At 44.1% G+C, this 19,219-nt stretch overlaps 2 protein-coding genes and 1 long non-coding RNA gene across 5 annotated transcripts; 1 reads left to right on the forward strand and 2 right to left on the reverse strand.

The window, feature by feature from the left end:
- The first annotated feature begins 1,726 nt into the window (after positions 1-1,726).
- trim54 (tripartite motif containing 54) lies at positions 1,727-11,964 on the forward strand. Its single transcript, XM_076756662.1, has 9 exons — positions 1,727-2,114; positions 2,787-2,965; positions 4,884-5,064; positions 6,302-6,397; positions 6,502-6,735; positions 8,019-8,041; positions 9,272-9,396; positions 9,819-9,899; positions 11,798-11,964. The coding sequence occupies exons 1-8, from the start codon at positions 1,923-1,925 to the stop codon at positions 9,884-9,886; spliced, it is 1,098 nt and encodes a 365-aa protein (XP_076612777.1). The 5' UTR covers positions 1,727-1,922; the 3' UTR covers positions 9,887-9,899; positions 11,798-11,964.
- Positions 4,057-12,058, reverse strand: LOC143336464 (uncharacterized). Of its 2 annotated transcripts, XR_013078526.1 has the most exons (6): positions 11,958-12,058; positions 11,569-11,822; positions 6,901-10,362; positions 6,485-6,723; positions 5,624-5,835; positions 4,057-5,048 (listed from the first exon to the last, which is right to left on the reverse strand). It is a non-coding gene; the product is annotated as an uncharacterized LOC143336464 (long non-coding RNA). The 2 variants fall into 2 exon arrangements; XR_013078525.1 differs by having other exon boundaries at positions 6,485-10,362.
- A 3,971-nt stretch (positions 12,059-16,029) lies between these two features.
- Positions 16,030-18,325, reverse strand: uts1 (urotensin 1). 2 transcript variants are annotated; one of them, XR_013078524.1, is made up of 3 exons: positions 17,996-18,325; positions 16,288-17,373; positions 16,030-16,217 (listed from the first exon to the last, which is right to left on the reverse strand). XR_013078524.1 is itself a non-coding variant. In XM_076756663.1 (2 exons), exon 2 carries the CDS (start codon positions 17,368-17,370, stop codon positions 16,933-16,935), a length of 438 nt encoding a protein of 145 aa, XP_076612778.1. In that variant the 5' UTR covers positions 17,371-17,373; positions 17,996-18,325; the 3' UTR covers positions 16,030-16,932. The 2 variants fall into 2 exon arrangements, 1 of the variants encoding a protein (XP_076612778.1); XM_076756663.1 differs by having other exon boundaries at positions 16,030-17,373.
- Positions 18,326-19,219: the final 894 nt, after the last annotated feature.

Here is a 19,219-nt window from a genome sequence, read left to right on the forward strand (position 1 = left end):
GTTCTCAGAAGTTTGACAACAATCCACATTCAGACACTTTTCATTAAAAAAAACAGTCGTTAGACTCATTTTGACCTTTGCAGGTCAGTCAATCTGATATCCAGCGAACAGGAAGCATCACCGTTATCAGTCTCATCCGATGCAGCCAAACTCCTTTTCATTGTCAATGTATTAGTTACATTTTGTTGATATTTCTCACATTTAGCAATTAAACTATTTACATAGAAGTTTTATTCTTGGTGAAACTGATCTTCCAAGTTTTCTGTTTGACTTCCACCTAAAAAACCATCACATGTAGACAAAAATTCCTCCTCTGATCCTCAAAATCCCCACATTTCCCGACAAAAAACACATCACATGATGACAGTGGTCGCTAATTGCAGGTGTTTTGGTGATGCTGCACCTTTGACACAGAGACTTTCAGTAAATTCAGTCTCTCTCTGAATCCCATGAAGTACAGCAGAGGGCCGAAGATGAGAACATCAGACGTCGTGTTCGATTCAGGGAAATCTTCTCGTTCTGAATCTGCTTGAACGTTTTCTGGCTCTCTGTCTGTTTTATTGTCACGCTGCTTCTTCTGCCTCGATGACTCGAACACGGTTCATGTTTTATATTTAGCACGACTCAGCGGGTATTAAATATTAAAAAAGAGACGTATAGATTTCATGAATCGAGCCCTGAGTGCTATTAATAACTTTTCATATATTTATGAGCCAGTGCTCTGATTGGCTGGCTGTAGTATTGTATTATTGTCACTCTCTCCATTGACAGTCAGGAAAGCTGTTAGACAAGAATACTCGTGAAATATCTAATGTGCAGGATACAGAACTGAGTGTGTGAACTCAGTTTCTCAGCATCAGAAAGTCAAGTTGTTTTTCTAACTTTAACCAAAGTAATTCAGTGTTATCGTCTGTATTTTGACTGAAATCATATCATGTTATGGTTTAATCCTCTGTGATCGACTGAGCCTTTCCAGGACGCCTCTTTCATACCCAATCATGATCCTCTCAGCTGTGACCAATCAGCCTGTTTACCTGTGGAATGTTCAAACAGGTGTTTTTGGAGGTTCCACATCTTTCAGTCTGTGAAACGTGTTGCTGCATCAGATTCACAATAAGAGATATTTACCGAAATCAATGAAGCTGATCAGTTTGAACATCAAATATATTGACTTTGAGCTGTTCTCAGGTCAGTTTATGTCAGAAAGGATCAGCACCCCAACTTCTCAGGAATCACGGTTGAGTCAGCAGCTGCAGTTTTCACTTTGACTCACTTCAGAGACTAAAGGAAGCACTAAACTCGCTAAACAATACAAACCAGTGGGTTACATCAGTTTCTCATCAACAACTCTGCTCTGAAAACTGTTGTGACAAACAAAGTCTAAGTTGAGAAATGGAGCGAGCTGTTTATGCCGAAGTGCTAATGACCTCAAACATGGCGGCCAGAGGTTGCATTATGCCACCAGGATCCCCTCTGAAGTATCAGACTTCGTACAAACACTACCATTTGAACCCTGGTGCTGATTACTATCGTGATCCTGTGCCGCGCCCGGACTTTCCAGTGGTCCGGCTGTGGAACGCAGTTTAGACAGTAACCCAAGCCAGAACAAACTGAGGAGCTAAAAATATCAACAGTCAACAGTGCGACGGCTGTGGGGCTGAGACAGGGGCGTGGGGGGGTCTTTACATGGGGGTTAGGCAAGCTGGCAGAGGGCTAAAGCGATGGACAGCTGGGGAAGGAGACTTTGTAAGAGCTAGAACAGAAGACGGAGAAAAAACGACTAAAAACAGCAGCAAAAGACTCTGAAGGCAGAAAAAGTCCAGACTGATGAATCGGATGTCAGATTCCAGAGGAAGTCGCTAGAATCTCCTCCAGCTTCTTGTCGGTCGACTTTGACCTTTCACTCTCCGCCTCTGGAGGTGATGAACTTTACTCTGGGCTTCAAGCCTCCATCGGCAGGCAGCTCTGGGCCCGGTGCCGGCAGAGGAGCCGTCATGGAGAACCTGGAGAAGCAGCTGATCTGCCCGGTCTGCCTGGAGATCTTCTCCAAACCTGTGGTCATCCTGCCCTGCCAGCACAACCTGTGCCGCAAGTGTGCCAACGACATCTTCCAGGTGAGGCAGCTTCACGGGGTTGTTCCTTTGACCATTTTCATGCCAGCAAATTTCTGGAAACTTCTCAGTTTTTGCCACATATGTGTTCCAAACTGATGAGTGTGTCAGAATATGGCTAAAAACACACCACGAGAAACAAAAGGGACCGTCTGTCCTCGCTTTTCTGGGTTTTCCTTGGACGGCATGAACACGAGCAGGCTGCAAGAACGTAAACTAAAGATCTATTTAACTTCAGTTTCTCGTTAAGGTGATTATATTTTTACCTCGCCCTGCGTGTAAATGTCTGCATGTGAGTGGTAGTAATGCAGCACTTGTTGGATTTCAACACACTGACACACATCAAAGTGAAGCAACCACAAAACATCACCTCACGCTGGGATTAGACGACAAATATCAGCTGTCAGCAGCTGTAAACATGGTGTAAAGAGAAGAGTAATGACGCTGAGGCTGTCAGGTGAAACAACCTTAAATAATCCAGGTCCAACATGTGAGTCGCTGGAGGAAATGACGACTCTGTGATCATCTACTGTGAAAAGAAGATGATGGCAGCGTTTCTTTGTCCATCGTTGGGCTCTTTGAGGTTTTCTGTGAGCGTAACTGAAAATCTTTTCCTTCATTGGTTGTCACACCTGAGCAGACTCATGTTAAACCTTTCCTCTTGTCTCCATCCAGTCAGCTAACCCTCTGTCCCAGTCCCGCGGCTCCTCCAGCATGGCGGTCACCGGCAGTCGCTTTCGCTGTCCGTCGTGCCGCCATGAGGTGGTCCTGGACCGCCACGGAGTCTTCGGCCTGCAGAGGAACCTGCTGGTGGAGAACATCATCGACCTCTACAGACGGCAGGAGTCCTCCAGGTGGGTGTTTTTGTGACTACACACCTACCTGTGGGGGCCTCCTGTCACTGTGGGACAATGGCAGGTCCCCGCAGGTCCACACTGCTTTTTGAGGGTTGAGGCTCGGTTTTAGAGTCAGAGTTTTAGGTTTCAGGTTTTAGGTTTTAGAGTCAGAGGGGGGTGTCGATTAAGACATCAACATGAAGGAAAAGGAGCAACACTTAAATCCCCTCATTTAGGATTTCTAAGCAAACTTTGATCAAAGGTTTCTAACAGTATAATGGAGTTATAAGGTTAACAGGAAAAGCCTTTATATAGAATCTAAGTCTGCATGTTGTTGTAATACGAGTGACTACCAATAGGGGGCAGTATTGTACTCCATTACTGTCCACAGGCTTCTGACTGCAGCCTTTCTCTGAGGGTCATGCAGAGTTGGGAGCAGACAGCAGTTTAACATTTTAAGGCTGATAATAAAGTCACAGCAGTCAATACGTCAAACTGACGTTAAAATGATATTTACAGCAGTTTAAAGGGAGAAAACAGCACGAAGGGGTCATTTTCTTTTTAAATTCATGGTTGTTTGCCTTTAAATAATGACACACTGGTTATTTTCTCCTCCGTTTTCCCTTGTTTGTTTTCACTATGACAGATTTTTGGCTGGTTTTGTGCACATGCTGTTTTGGTTATAGACTTAAAGTTCTAAATATAACGTGTGTGTGTAGAAAACAGGTGAGGAGCATCAGAGAAAGGTTTCTGTATGTATCATTCATAAAGGTAACGACGGATGGTCTCACTGTGCTCAGAGGTGACACACTTGAGAAAAGTTGTGTCTTTTGTGTTTCTAAAATGCAGAATTTTGCTCAGATCTTCTGAATCAGAGCGACTTCTGACTGCAGGGAGCTGCAGAGATTCAGGACGGTTGTAGTTTTACTTGCTTTGTGAACCTTTTTCATAATTAATACCTTCAGCAATGCGGCCAAGCAAATCAGGCCGATCATACGCAACACTTTAAGTATTGGCCTGAATGTGGTCACAGCTTTGTTCATTTGGTTATGAAATATCAACCAGCCGATGCTTTAAAATATGTTGTGTTGTGTGAGGTTCACTGCGACTTACGGATCTGCAGAGAAGCCTCTTCATGTGTACGCTTACTACGACTGTACGGTGATATTTAAGTCGTCCTCAGTGTAGATTTATCACTTTCACTCTAAAATAGAAGCCGAGTGAGTCACCGGTGAAGAAGAGACATGTTGGCATTCATTAGAGACAGAAGGACAGGACTCCCCTCATTATCTGTGTGGGCTAAAATAGACGTGATTGTTCACTGTGAGGTTCACAAATGTTTTGTAACTTGTAGTGTCTCATCATTTTTTGATGTGTGGAAAAAATTTCTCATTACTTAATCATCATTTCTGTCAGAGACACCTACGTCAGAGTACAAAGGACCATTTATTGCATAAATGTTTGCTTCCGTTAAATAAGCCTCTCGTTAAGTAGGACGCTCCACACGATACCACACCTGTCCCAGCGGCCTCCCTGTGAGGTCCTGAAGGGAACCCCTGGTGGGACTGTGGTGTGTTTGTGTGTGGGATAATTGAACGTTTGGCACTGGATCGATCACACGCTGTGATCATAGTGACGAATCACACGGAAGCATACATTCATTATCCCCTTTGGATGAATACAGTGGGAAGCTGACTGAGTTATTGGGAGCAGTGACACCTTCTTGGTTCCAAGGTGGCAAAAAAACAACCACCGTCAGTCAAACTGTGTTCTTCCATCATCCACTGACGTCTGTTTACGTCAGCGGCAGCAGACGTAAACCCAGCTGGGCTAGCTGCATCCACAAGGGTGCCAGGTCTTGTGGTCGAGAAAACAAAAAGCTGTTCACAAACCTTCGATGATCCAGTCACACTTCGTATGTTTATACCACGTCCAGGCTTGTGGACGTGAAGCGAGAGCAGCAGCAGCAGCGGCTGATGTGTGAAGACCACGAAGAAGAGAAGATCAACATCTACTGCCTGTCCTGCGAGACGCCGACCTGCTCCATGTGCAAAGTGTTCGGAAAGCACAAAGACTGCGACGTCGCACCGCTCAGCGCCGTCTACGCGAGACAGAAGGTAAAGAGTCAAAGCCGTCAGCTTCGTGAGGTGTTTTCTAACCGCTCGCTTCACTTCACCTCAGAACTCCCCACAGGTCACCTCTTACCATGTTCCACTTCACAACAGTTCAACTCTTCATTTTGTCATTCCCACTTAGGTCACTGCACACCTCATCACATCCCACCTCACCTCACTCCAGCTCACACCACTTCACTCCCCTCCACTTTATTTCATTCAACTTTCCTTCATTCTGCTGCGTTCCATTTCAGTTTTCACCACTTCATTTCACTTTACTCAGCCTCACTTCATTTAACTTCACTCTAGTTCAAACACCTTTAACACCTGAAGTAGAAATACCACAGTTTGTAAATACTCCTACATTCAAATCTCATGTAAACAAAAGTATGTGAAGTATTGTCAAGAAAATCTACTGAGAGTATAAAGTAAAAGTACTCACTATGCAGCCAAAATGTTACGTTATCATAATATTAGATTATTATTGATGCAGTAAAATCTATTTTTATATTGAAGTTGGCTGCAGAGGGAAATACTGTAGTTACTGTGATACCAGACGTACATCAAACACATCTGTTGAGACAAAGTCACACAAAGACGAGGCGCAGCAGCAGCGTTGTCATGCAGATGGCGCCGGCGGCGTCCGGCGTGTTATCGAGCAGTTGGCTTTGTTGACATTTCAGCGGCGGCCTCTCCATCGCTCACTCCGTCTCTGATTCACTCATCTGAAATTCAGATGAGCTTGAGGAAAGTTGTTGATCCTCCATCTTCACCCTAAAGGTTAACCCGAAAGACAAAAGCGGCTGATTTAATCCGGCCGAGGAGAACATTTGTTAGACTAATAACACTTTAAACGACACTCAAACTGCACAGACGCTGCAACAGCCTCCAACAGTGTGCATGATGTCACATGATACTCGAAGCAGATGCACGCCGGTGACTCATGGTGTTGTGCTTTGGGTGGTGACGAGCTCACTAACGAGAGAGCGGAGCCAGCGCTGCTCAGCCCTCTGAAAGCGCCTTCAGAAACACTTCATCTGGCTCTGCACAGACGCCAACGCTGATTGGTGGATTTACTTTCTGCTAATATGATCTGAGGTTATCGCGTCCATTTAAATCCATCATGTTTCTGTAGCGCCACCTGTAGGTCAGTGGATATGTGCACACCTGGTTTTCAGCTGGTTTTCAGAGGATTGTTGCCGCCTTGGACTGAAGTCAGCCATGTTGTGCATGTTTGCAGGCCGAGCTGAGCGACGGCATCGCCCTGCTGGTCGCCAGCAACGACCACATCCAGGCGGTCATCTCTCAGATGGAAGAAGTGTGCCGCATTACAGAGGTCTCACACACACACACACGCACACACACACACACACACACTCACCCCAGAGGCCTGTAGGTTAGTGAGTCACATGACATATCCCACCTTCCCTCTGACCTCAGGAGAACGGGAAGCGACAGCGAGAGCAGCTGGCTCACCAGTTCGACGTCCTGGTGGCCATCTTGGAGGAGCGGAAGCAGGAGCTGGTGGGGCTGATCAGCAAACAGCAGGACGATAAGCTCAGGCACGTTCGGGCTCTCATCCGTCGGCGCAGTGACGAGCTGGAGGCCGCCGTGACGCTGGTGGAGTCGGCCATTCAGACGATGGAGGAGCCGCACATGCCGCTGTTCATACAGGTGAGAGACAGGTGGATCAGCACTAACACTGAACTGTGTGAGGATTTTTGTTCTGTTCCACCAACAGAAGCACATTTACAGCCACAGTGACAAACTTTACTTATAACACCTGCTCAAAATAACATTCATGGAGTCATGAAGGTGACATGAAAGTGCCCGGCTCACCTGTCGGCCTCGTTGCTCGGCGTCGGTGTGCAGGCTTTTAATTGGTTCTTGTGAAATGACATTTCACAGCCTGGAAAGCAGCACGCTGCAGTTTTCACTTCACTGGATCCTTTCCCTCAGACTCAGAGTGGCGTCACGGAGCGGTGACGAAACAAGCGCAGACGTTTAGCTGGAATCGATTAACTTTGAAGAGTTTGCTCAAAGTTTTGAACAAAGAGTCTCTGAACTTTCTGACTCTTTCTGAAGCTGCATTATGTCCCACCTGACGCACCGTTTCAACAGGAAATACACAGAATGACAAGACGCTCAACAAACAGGCTTAATGGGACTTTTGGCTGCAGCTCAACTTCATTTATTAAAAGTGTCAGTCAGGCGTGTCACATATTGGTCTTTGTTCCAGTATTATTGGTAAAATAGTCAATTAATTACTAAATCTCATGGATTGTAATATTTGATCTACACCAATTATCCCCTGATTCAAGCTCCTCGTCCAGATTCCAGAAAACTCTTTTTACTGTTTGTGACATCTTAATAAACTGAACAATCGAGGGAAAAAAATCATCATTAATCGCAGCCTTAATTTGCATTTTCAGGAAACCAAAGTTACTCAGAGCGCCACCTTTCAGTAAACCAACACACACCACGACTCGTTCATTAAAAACAAGATTTCAACATGTTTTCTTTTAGTCAAATGTGATGAAAGTTAGTTAAACATGGCGGCAGATGGTCCGACCTCATTCGGCCCCGAAGAGACAAATAGGATGTTAGCAAGTTCAGCGTCGTTACCACTGATGCAACGTGTCTGCATCACTCCTGTGAGGAGTGTGTGAGAGTGTGTGTGTGTGTGCATGTGTGTGTGTGCGTGAGGACGTGCGAGCCTCAGGTGTCACTGTTTCATGCTCATCCACGTCCTCTGCCAAAGCAGCTGCTGGAGCAGATAGAGTAAGTGGAAGCAGGTCGTAAACACCGCGAGGCCGATCTGGCAGCGTTCCTTCAAATCATGTTTTGACTCTGCACGCCGACGTTTGTGACAGATGTCTCTGGCACAGAGAAGTGAAGCACAATGGGATTAATTCTGTCTCTTTCCTCTCTTCTGTCTGTCCTCTTCACTCTCACAGAGCGCCGACGTCCTACTGGAGAAGTAAGTCGAGTGTTTGTGCAAGTTTGCAGATTTCATAACAATCTAAAGAACAATGCATTTTCAAACAGTTAAACTACTGAAGAGTCGATGAAGTCGTTAAAATTAGCTCCACGTCAGCCGGCCACAACATTAAAAGGTCATACGAGTTTTGTCGTCCACTGTCAGGAAGTGAAATTCTTCTCTAATTTACAAAACTAGAACGAACTGTGAGATCAATACAGTCTGATCCTCTCTGCGCTAAATATTGAATTAATGTTTAGCATGAATATTAATATGAGTTGAACTCCAAAAACGCTGGCTCCTACATTTCCCATAATGCAATATGATGCCCTCATCTGACCATCACTTAACACCACAGAACAGGATGAAACCTGCTGGAATGATTTCATGTTGGGATTAAATTAAATAAGTTTGAGCTGATCTGACTGCATCAACTGAGGCCACACGAGCAAAAATCTGAATTTAAATCCTACATTTAAATCTGTTATTTCCTTTGAGCAGAACGCTCTCAAACATGAGTGTTCAGAGTGAAGTTTATGGATCAGCGCCGCCTCCTCTGAGCAGCTCTGACTCACACCTTTAGTCATTTCGTTTACATTATGTAGCAGACGATCAACCAGCTGCCGGAGATCCAAACAGCAAACTGAAGGCTGCCGTCAGCGATCGGCCTCAGGAGGCTCAGACCTGAGCGTCTGTGGAGGGATGGAGTCGATGCTGGCCTTTGATTCAAAACCAACAGCCTCATTAAAGATGTACTGTTGAAGTGTTCAATACTACAAAAGCTGCAGATTAAAGTTAAAGCACACGAAGGCGATATCTGACTCTGAGCTGTCCCCAATTTCAGCTTATATTATCAGAGTTTTGCCCAAATTTGTCAACATTTAGTTTTTATTTGCATATTTAAAGTGAAGGTTTTCAAAAAATCTACTTTCTGTTTGCGTGAATGTTGCTTCAAACTGTCCTCTGGTTTATGTCAAAGTTGAATCTCAACAGGATTTTATCAGGATCCGCTTTTAAAAATTTGGATCGTGTGTGTTTGTCATGTGTTCCTTACGTTGTGGGGACATAAATCTGTTTGGGGACTCACCATCCTTATGAGGACAAGGCGCAGGTCCCCATGATGTAAATCATTAAATTTTAGGGTGCAGACTTGGGTTGAGGTGACTCTCCAAGAAATGAATGTAAGTCTATGTAATGTCCTCACAAATGTGTGTGTGTGTGTGTGTGCAGGATGGCAGCCACAGACAGGGCGTCTCACCTGAGGTGTCCACAGCTCGGTTATGAGAGTTTGAGCCACTTGGTCGTCGACACGGACGAGCTCGCCACCACGCTCATGAACATGGACTTCTGCTCCGGTACGAGTGTTTTCATTTGTCGCCAACACACCAATCAGCGGCTCCTCACGTGTCGCACAAACGCTGGATTTAAGCTTTAAAGTGGTTTGTATTCATTCAGCCGACGTGAGGGAGAAGAAGTCAATACAAAACTGTTTGAAATCAATCAGTCAAGAAGATCATTGACTGCTTTTCAGAAATTTAACATAAAAAACTCTGATTAATTGATCAGATCTGAAGGTGATAGATGGATTGGTTGATAAAGATGATTGATTATTATTTATTTTTCAGAATTACAAACACGTTCATGGTGACGGTTCCCCTCTGGCTCTATTTTCTTGAAACGTCTCAGTAAACAGCTGCACGAAGAGCTCCTGCTTACACAGCTCTGTTTACTCTGTGTGTGTGTGTGTGTGTGTGTGTGTGTGTGTGTGTGTCCTCAGGTGAGGGAGATGATGCTGAAGAAGATCCGGAGGAAGCCGACGAGTCAGACCCCTGCTCCAGATATTGAGACCAAACCTGAGGTATCTGCGGTTTTTGACTGAAGATGATTTCATATTCTGAGACGCTGACAGAAGACGTCTGTTTGTGTTCTGAACCCCCGTCGGCCTTTATCGACCAATCGATCGGGGTTTTGCTTCGCTGAGGCTTTGTGGCGTGTTTGATTGTGGTTTAGGAAGTGTCAGACGCCTCTCATTAGTGATTCAGCTTCCAGGGCTGGAGGTGAGGAGGTGCGTCCCTGCGGCCTCGTCTCCTCTCCTCACATGTTTTCACAGCCTGAAAGCCTCATTTCAGTTGATAGTTCAGTCCTGAATCACAGATCTGTCGCCGCTGTTGTGGGTGAAAGTCGAAGCTACAGTTCTGACCAAAAAAGCAAATGTTAAAATCTCACTTATCTGCTTTTTTCTGGAGATTTCAAGCGCACCTCATGGTCTTCATCGGCAGGCAGAGTTTTCATGGAGGCTGTTCACATTGGACAGACCGTCTCTGAACACAAAGAGATGTTTCAACAAGTTAAAATCAAACCTTGTCAATCATTTCGAGGAGCCCTTTGTGTCGTATTCTTGCATTTTTCACCCTTATGAACGACAACTTTTGGTACTTGATAAAAGCTCCTCGTGGTTTCTTGGTTTGAGAAATCTGAGCAACCGTAAATGATGCAAAACATCAGCATGTTGAGTGTGTGTTATAGAGCTTCCTATGCAGAAAATCACTTCCTGCCCTCCATCTGCAGCTCGCGCCACAACAAAAGAGCAAAGTGGCATCATCCGCAAACAACCTATTCAATTTTGACACATTATGAAGTGCAGTTTTGACCAGTTGGCAAACAATTCAGTTATCTCGAGTCAAAATGTTGATTATTGATATAAACAGTTAAATAAATGGATTTCCAGAGTTCTGCAATGATTACTTGATTAACTGATAGGCTGATTGAAAGAAAATTTATCACCAACTATTTTGATAATTGATTAATCATTTCAGTCATTTTTCAAGCAAGAATGTCAAAAAAAAATTTGCAGTCTCATAAACGTGAGAAACTGCTGCTTTGGAAAGGAAGCAATTTCAAGAGATCAATTTGGTCTCCAGTAAACTGTGATGAACATTTGAGCACATTTTTTTACAGACAAAATTAGGAATATTAATCATAAAAATAAACAGATTAATCAGTAATAGAAATAGCGCTGTTATGTACATCTCTGTACACCGCTGACTCAGCTCCAAATGACAAAGTTAGCCGCTAGCTGGTGAACATGGTGGAGCATCTAAAGCTAAAGAGCCAGAAGTTTCCCCTCGGAGCTGGTGGAGACCAAAAACAGAGCTAAAAGAGAAACACGACAGATGGATGCTAATGATTCTGCTGCCCCCGAGTGTTCAAAGAAAGGTTTAAGTGGATAGTGTCCTAAGATGCTAGAGACGATATAAAAACAATGAAATGGCAGAACATCAGAGCTTTACTTGTAATGTGTGTGTTTCTCTGAACGTGCTGCAGACACACTCATCTCTGAAGCTGCAGAAAAAGTACTCGAAGTGAAGCTGGGCAAATGTGTCAGAGCCTGTTTGGAGATGTTCCTGTTGCTCTGCTGATTAATTGTAATATTGGACATGTGCACAGTCTGAAGTCAGCAGCAGCAGCAGCTCGCTGTGTATCGTACAGAGGGGATGTGTGAAATCATCTCTAACCAGACCACTTACATAAAGAGAGCTGCAGAGGGTGAAGGATTCCCCTCATCTTCCCAGGAAGGGGACAGCATCAGTGTGTCCATGCTGACTCAGTCGAAGGCAACAGCAGCATCCTCCTCCGTGCTGCGTTTGTACGGCGTGGGAACACGAGGCCGAGCAGCTGGAGAGTCGCTGGTGGTTGTTTAGGCGTGGGATGAAGACACTGATCTCATGATACTTCGTCTTTTGTTCTTTACTCGAGGTCCCTGCTGCAGTCCGGAGGAAACCTGAAACAGAGGCGGACACAGAGGTTTACCATAATCCTCTGGAAGAAACCCACGGCGAGCGAATTCAGCCGCAACGAGCGCCAAACAACAAAGACAACGCGGGGAAAATAACAGCATAAATGATTCAAATCGTACCTTCATATACATTATCCATCTGTGCTTCCTCCTGCAGCAGCCCCGATGCACGAAGACTGACTTGGCTGGATTTTTGCCTCCCACATTGTTGCCATTGTTCAGTGAACAAGCCGACGTATTGTGTGTAAATATATCTCTCCACGTAAAGCTCGCAGGACACGTATGCAGTGGATTCAGCACTGTGTTGTGTTGTGGGAGGAAAGTAGAAAGATTTTGTTCATGTGTGTCTTTTTCTGCAGGATTTAAAGCCCCTCACAGCTTCCTGTCACAATACTTTTTACAGGCTTCCGTAGAAGACTACAGTTACTGCATTTTGTCAGTTTTATAAATCTTTTCACATGTAAAAAAACAATGTGAGGATTAAAGTCAATAACACAGAATCTCTGAGCGTTGACTCATTTTTCACATTATTCTGTCAATTCATGCAGCAAAGTGTGAACTGAACAGCTGAGTTGTGTGTTTTAATGCAGGAGAACGAGCAGGATGTAAACCTGAAGGAGTGGGCAGATAAGCTTATTACTGTCGGCAGGACTGTAGCATGTATGACCAGGAAATAAACCGATCCATGCTGCCTCCTCTACAGCTGAGTTTTGGTTCAGGTTGGCCGTCTCACACTGTTTGCTTAAAGGAAAAGACTTTTCTATTCCTCTGACTGTCAACAATCCCATAAAAAAATCATCTATTTCATTCCTGTGTGTCACAGACCTCCAAACTGTTAACAACACAGCAATGAGCAATGATCCTATAAATACCCACTACAGCACCAAATGTGTATTAATCCATGGCTGGAAATAGTCCCCAACAAATGCACCGTTTACTCCCACTTGAGTCACGTTTGTCAGTCCATCCACCACTTTGCTCCAGACTGAAATATCAGAATGACTATTGGATGGATCGGCATGAAATTTGGTTCAAACGCTCACATCCCCTTCAGGATGAGTTGTTAAAACTTTGGTGATTCCTTTGGACATTCCTGTCCGCCTCAGGTTTCCTACTAAATACCAAATGTTAGCATGCTAAAATGCTAAACTAAGATGGCAAACATGACACCAGCTATCATGTTAGCATGTTGGTGTTGGTATTTAGCTTAAAGAAGTGCTCATGCTGTTTGTCTGATTGGCTCTAAAAATTACACTATTTGTGATTTCTGAAGAAATCAGTGTCAGGAGGAGCCGATGGGGGGGGGGGGGGGGGGGGGGGGGTTTGGAGCTCGGACGACGAACTTTTGTTTATTTCACGAGATTTGTTGACAATAATAAAATGAATAATATCAAGTTTATTCTTTAAGGAATTGAGATGACATTGACTGTTGGAGGAATGGTTTGAAGATTTTGCACAAACAGCTAACGTTGTCCTGATTATGGGGTGTGTGAAGAGGAGGGTGGAGGACGTCCAGGTGTGGTGGACAGGCAGGCGCATGTTGGGAGTTAAATGTTATATTAGAGGTGACTGTTTATTTATAAAGAGAAATCTTTTATGTTTTCAGAAAACTATTTTTGACAGTGGAAAATCAGTCATGACTTGATACGAACAGTTCAGTTGTGGTGATGTTCGTTGGAGACAGTTGTTCTCTCAGATATCAGAAATGGAATTCAGTTCTGACGAGTCAAAATTAAAATGTGCTTTCTACTTTTTAGGCATCGCTCCAAAATGTCGTATTGATCTTTTTTTCGATGATAATAATCATTTTAAAAAAATGCTGCACGTGTTTGTTTCATTGTGTAATCTGATAGTTTGGAACAGTTTGTGGGGTTTTATAAATACACCATCACGTCGTCTGTCAGAGTAATCTTCATTCAGTTTCAGTCCCGGTCCCGATTGATTCTTCATTATTTAACTGTGAAAACACTGAAATGTTGTAACCCTGATTCTGCTTTAATGCTGCAGAGACACGACACGTCTGTCTTTGGTGTGTTGGTGTTCAAAACGAAGTCTAGAATTTAAAGAAATGACATGAATGTCGACCTGTAAATGACATGATTTACCTTTATGCACGAAACAAACAATTTCACATGTTTTCATGCAGAGTAAGAAATAACCTCAGCCACGAGCTGCTTCAGTCACTGAGTCTGCGTCGTGTTCTGGATCTTTTGACGTGAATTGTTACACTGAGAGTCTCTTCTGCACATTAAAAGTACAGTGACACACAAGTTTGTCAGTGCTTTGATCCACAAAGTGATGTGTGATGGCATTTGTGAAGCACAATGAGCGAGATGACACTGAACAACACATGCATACATACACACACATACATGTACTTCTACATTTGTGAGGACCCTGACATTTGACATAATGCGTCCCCCTAAATCCTAACCCATCACACCTGAATGACTAAGCCTGAGCCTAATCTCAGCCTAATTCTAAGATGACCCTTAAAACCAAGTTTCAAACAACACTTTGAGGACGGGCCAAAATGTCCTCGCTTTGAAAAAATGTCCTCACTCTGTTGGTTACAAACATGTTCCGGTGTTTTTCCAAGGACAAGTACACACACACACACACACACACACGCACACACACACACAGACAGGGTGATATGGCAGAAGAATCAGTAACACACCCACAGTTTGGACTGAGTCAGAAACAAAGGAGCCAGAGGCCATTTTGCCTGCTGTCTTTGTTTTCTCTCTTCGAAAATGTTTTTCTGTTGCAACGATAAGTTTTAACAGATGATAGTGATCAAACCTCGAATGTCACTGCAGTTAACATGTTTCATCAATGTTCTGCAGCCCAGCAGGGGTCCGATTAGACTGATGGGTTTTATTTAATTTACTAACAAAACACAGGAGGTGATGATTTTCACAGGAAGCTGCTGAATGCAGTGAACACAAACATCAGCTCAAAACCGGATTCCCAAACATTGCTTCCTTGCATTGCTCTTAATAACAGCTGACTGTAAATATAACAGCAACTGACCCAACTCACCGATCGATAACACTGTGATATAAACGACCCAAACATGATAATAATCCACAGGAAGCTGTTTTATCGTTCTAGCAGACGTGCTAATAATCCAATTTTTATGTAAGTGTTTGGGATCTGTTGGTGTCAAAATGGCCGCTGCACTCTGACCTTTCCATTGACACCTCACTTGACTAATTAGGATCTTCCACTTCATCTCTGCAGCCAACAATAGTCAATGAGAGGCCACATTAAAAAGACGTGCCTCCCTCTGTCCTTTGTGTGAACATCGAGTCAGTTGTAAGTGACTGTGCAGATGACTGCTGCTTTGTACGGACAATGAAACTCCAAAAACAAGGATGTGCTGCCTCAGAAGGTAGTTTACATCCAAATTCAGTGCAAATCGAGATATTACACCATTTGAAATTCTAAAGATAAATGGCCTAAATATCAGTATGGATAGCCTAAATATAAATTCCCTGAATATAGATGGATATAGTAAGTGGGCTTTTTCGGAGAATGTCTTGACATGCCATTAGAAAAACATGCAAAATATTGATTTTCCGTTGTATTGTTATCGGTTTTTATTGAATTCGGACTCGAGTAAGGCTTCATGCTGCGGTCCCATTGTGTTTTCCAGCTATTAAGGAACAGAAACAGTCATCTGCAGGAATCGATTTACGTGGAAATATTCAGGCAGACGTAAACAGCTTCTACATCAGTGTGTTCAAACATCTGTGAGTCAATGCCTGCAGCACTTACACTGATTCTGACTGCTGGGGGTAAAAATTCAGAGTGTTTCCTTTCAGAAGAGACCAAAACCAAGCGTGGACTCCAGACAGCTTTCAGTTTACGTCGGGAACGCCTGGATAGGCGTTTTAAGCTCATTTACAGTTCTGTACAGGCATTAATACTACTAAGAACTGCTGAACATACGAATGAGTGAATAAATGCAGTGAATACAGCGATGAACAACTAATGAATACATGAATGTGACAGCAGATAGTGAACAACTGAACGCTGATGTCTGAGCAGCGAATGACAGGATCATCGTGGCAGTGACCTCCACCACCTGTCGCATAATGTGATTCTCAGGTGCTGGTCAATCATCATCATCATCATCATCATCATCATCATCATCAGGCTACAATAACAGATTCGAAAGCAGTGATTTTTACTTCAAACTTTTTTATTACAAAATATAAATGGCAAAAAAAAAGCTTTTTTATTCTTTTGCTAAAACAAGGACGACGTGATCAGTGTCAGACATGAATGTTTACGGTAAAATAAAGCTTTTTTTGTTTGTTTTTTGTAGATTAGCATGCTACAGTTGGTACAGTACAGGTGGTAGTGCTCCCGCTCAAACTAAAGGGACGAAAAAGAGGATGAGAGCCGACAGTTTAGATGGAAAACCAAACTTTCCCTCCACCTCAGATCCATTTTCACACAAATCAATTCCATGAAGTTTGATCAACCAGAGTGGATTAAAACAAAGAAACAAGGAGAGTTTTGAATTTTCCTGCCTCATTATTTCACACCCTGCACAGTTATAGTAATCTTTTTTTCATTTTAAAGGCTCCTTATGGGCTAATTGTGTCTCAGTCATCTGCAGGTGGTGTTTTTTAGTTTAGTAATTGTCATTTTCACTTCAAGCATGGAAACATTCAGAGAGACAAATGACAAAGAACAGTGGCTCATATCCAGATTACATGTGTCCAAATGTCAGAGTGTGAAATCCAGAGACACCCGACAGCTTCCAAAGGTCCAGTGCGGAGAGGAGTGTGTGTGAGGAGGGTGAGGGTGGAGGTGAAGGTGGGGGTGAAGAGAGGGGACAGGGGGTCTGAGAAGTCCGGTTCCATATTTTCCAACAAAGTCTTTAAATAACACTTAATTTACATTATACTCGTGGATGCTGTGATGCGTAAATTGGCACCATTTGTGCGTAAAATGCTGTGGAGAAGAAGGAAGGCGCACAAACAACAACTAACGTCAGAGGTCTTGAATACTTAGACAGCGTTTGGGCTGCTTTAATGAGGCTTTTTTTTTTTTTTTTTTTTTTTTTTTTAATAGAGCTTTACTTCCCGACCTCGTCGAGGACTTTGCGGTTGAACTGAGCCTGCTCCCTCTGGCTCTCCATCTTGGCCATCTGGATCATATTCCTCAGCAGGTGGAAGGTCAGGTCGATGGACAGCGGCGGCTCTTCGCTCCGTTTCAACAGCTGCGCCGCCGTCCTCACTGCCTCCTCCTCGCTCTCCTCCTCTGGTGGGAGCAGCCGCAGGGGGTCCGGGTTCCTTCTTTGGAGAAACCTCAGGATGTTGTCGCCCAGCAGATCTGAGGCGGTGCTGTCCCCGGCGGCGGCCGCTCTCAGGAGCACCTCGTCCAGTTGCTGCGTCTGGAGGCGCCCGCTGCCATCCAGCCAGCCGGGATGGATGCGCGGTCTGCCGGCGGCGGGGCGGAGGTGCGATGAGAGGAGGAGCGAGGAGAGGAGCAGGAGCAGGGGCACTGGCTTCATGTCCTGCAGGCACAGGAATTCATTAAGATGACATACAGACAGTTCATCACGGAATCATCAGTGAACAGTTAGTCACATTAAACACTGCTTGTTGCGCCTTTTTTTTGCTGCAAATTCTCATTTTTGCTGTCATGCATTAACGGCCGTCAATAAAGTCAACCAGCTTCATGCTAAGAGTCAGATGCCTGAAAGGAAAAACGCTCATTTCATTGCTGCTGAGGCTGATTTTCAACATGCAATCTGTCATTAATTTTATTAAATGTAGAACAGGCGTTTGGTCATGATGAGCTGCCGGTTTTATGTTTAAACTACAGGATGTTTGTCCTCCACAGATCATGAGATGCATTCCTGCAGGGAAACATTAGCACATAACAAGATTTTGGAACTTTTTAGAGGATTAAACTTGATTTAAAAAGTACAAAAAAAGAAAAGTTCTCATGGATATCAGCTGAATTTAACAGATAAAAAGAATAAAAACTCGGATACTGAAACGTCTCTGGATGCTGCTGATCTGCCTGCACCGTCTTCTTTCTACCTGCCATGTCCTCTCCTGCACAAATCTGTCCAAATCGACAAAACTTCACACTCCAAATTAAAAAAGCGTGAATAAGGCAGCAGTTCTTACTTTATTCTGTCCAGATGCTTCAGCTGAACTTTGTGGTCGGCCGCTGGGATCTCAGGTCGGAGCCGAGTGTGAAGAGTCCCTGTGAGCCGCAGAGCACGGAGGGTTTTATACATCCAGCCTGCTGCTTTGACGTCAATGCGAGCACAGAGAGCGCTTTGGAAAGTGGACAACTATCGAGACGACGAGGCAGTGGAGACCCGAGGGGCAGCTGGGGATGCTGTGATCGACAGGAAACAATCATTCAGGTTTGTTTGCTATGAGGGTTGAGATGAGGGTCGTCCCAGAGGTACAAGAGGAGGATGCAGAGGGAGCTCCAGGGGGGCTCCGAGGTCGGTGAGTCACTACGAAGTTCTTTAGGTTTGAAGGGATCGTGAATAAAATGTTCTACACAGACTTAATGTGTCTTTTTCTTCTGTCAAAGAACTCGCTTCAACTCTTTTCTACTTTGTCATATTTCTCGATTGTTTTCGTGAATTGTTGGTGTGATTTGTGTTTGCGGATTTGCACAAATGTCCCCTTCAAGGACTTCAAGTTCTTCTGAAGTTGAACTGAAATAAACTGAATCTCCTCTTGCACAGTTTGGAGTCTGTGTGTGACACTGACAGTAACACAGTGCAGCTTGTACATTAACGAGGTGTTCAAGGATTAAAGTGAGCGTCTGTAGATCAGAAGCCAAACAAAAAGATGAAAAATCCCATTTAAAGTTTGACTGAATGAGTCTGGGAGCTGTCCGCGGTGCTGAACCTGCTGAAGCCTGCAGCTCGCGCAGTTTCTCAGGTGTTTACACACAAGAGGCCGAAGTCAGTCCACCCCGGACGAACCCGGCAGGAGGCCACAGGGCAGAAGAAGAAGAAGAAGAAGAAGAAGAAGAAGAACTCTGCTCTGTACGAGGACGGACAACAGCAGCTTCTGATCGTCTTCTTCCGTCTGATGGTGTGAAGTTGGCTTTGAATCCAAACTGGGCGACAGTTTTGGGGTCATTTACTTATTTTTCAAGGCTGCGCTGATGCTGTTTTTCACTGTTAGAGTCATGAGAAGAGTTAACAGAGGACTGAAATCGTTGCATATTGAGTCATGAGCGAGTTTTCAGGGTCTTTAAAAGGAGAAGCTTATCGTCTTTAAGGTGCATTCACACATTTAAGAGCAGATGCAGTCAGTGAAAATGACTCTGTCAGCTGTTTGTATCAGATAGTAAATACGTGTTTTTCAATGCAGATACACATT

This window comes from Chaetodon auriga, chromosome 18 (assembly GCF_051107435.1).
Source record: "Chaetodon auriga isolate fChaAug3 chromosome 18, fChaAug3.hap1, whole genome shotgun sequence".
NCBI lineage: Eukaryota > Metazoa > Chordata > Actinopteri > Chaetodontiformes > Chaetodontidae > Chaetodon > Chaetodon auriga.

What these genes read in the sequence shown, in the direction of transcription:
- trim54 (XM_076756662.1), top strand. Translation starts at nt 1,923, where the DNA reads ATGAACTTTACTCTGGGCTTCAAGCCTCCATCGGCAGGCAGCTCTGGG. An exon ending in AAGTGTGCCGCATTACAGAG is followed by an intron (nt 6,398 to 6,501) that starts GTCTCACACACA and finishes CTCTGACCTCAG; the next exon opens with GAGAACGGGAAGCGACAGCG. An exon ending in GCCGACGTCCTACTGGAGAA is followed by an intron (nt 8,042 to 9,271) that starts GTAAGTCGAGTG and finishes GTGTGTGTGCAG; the next exon opens with GATGGCAGCCACAGACAGGG.
- uts1 (XM_076756663.1), bottom strand. Translation starts at nt 17,370, where the DNA reads ATGAAGCCAGTGCCCCTGCTCCTGCTCCTCTCCTCGCTCCTCCTCTCA.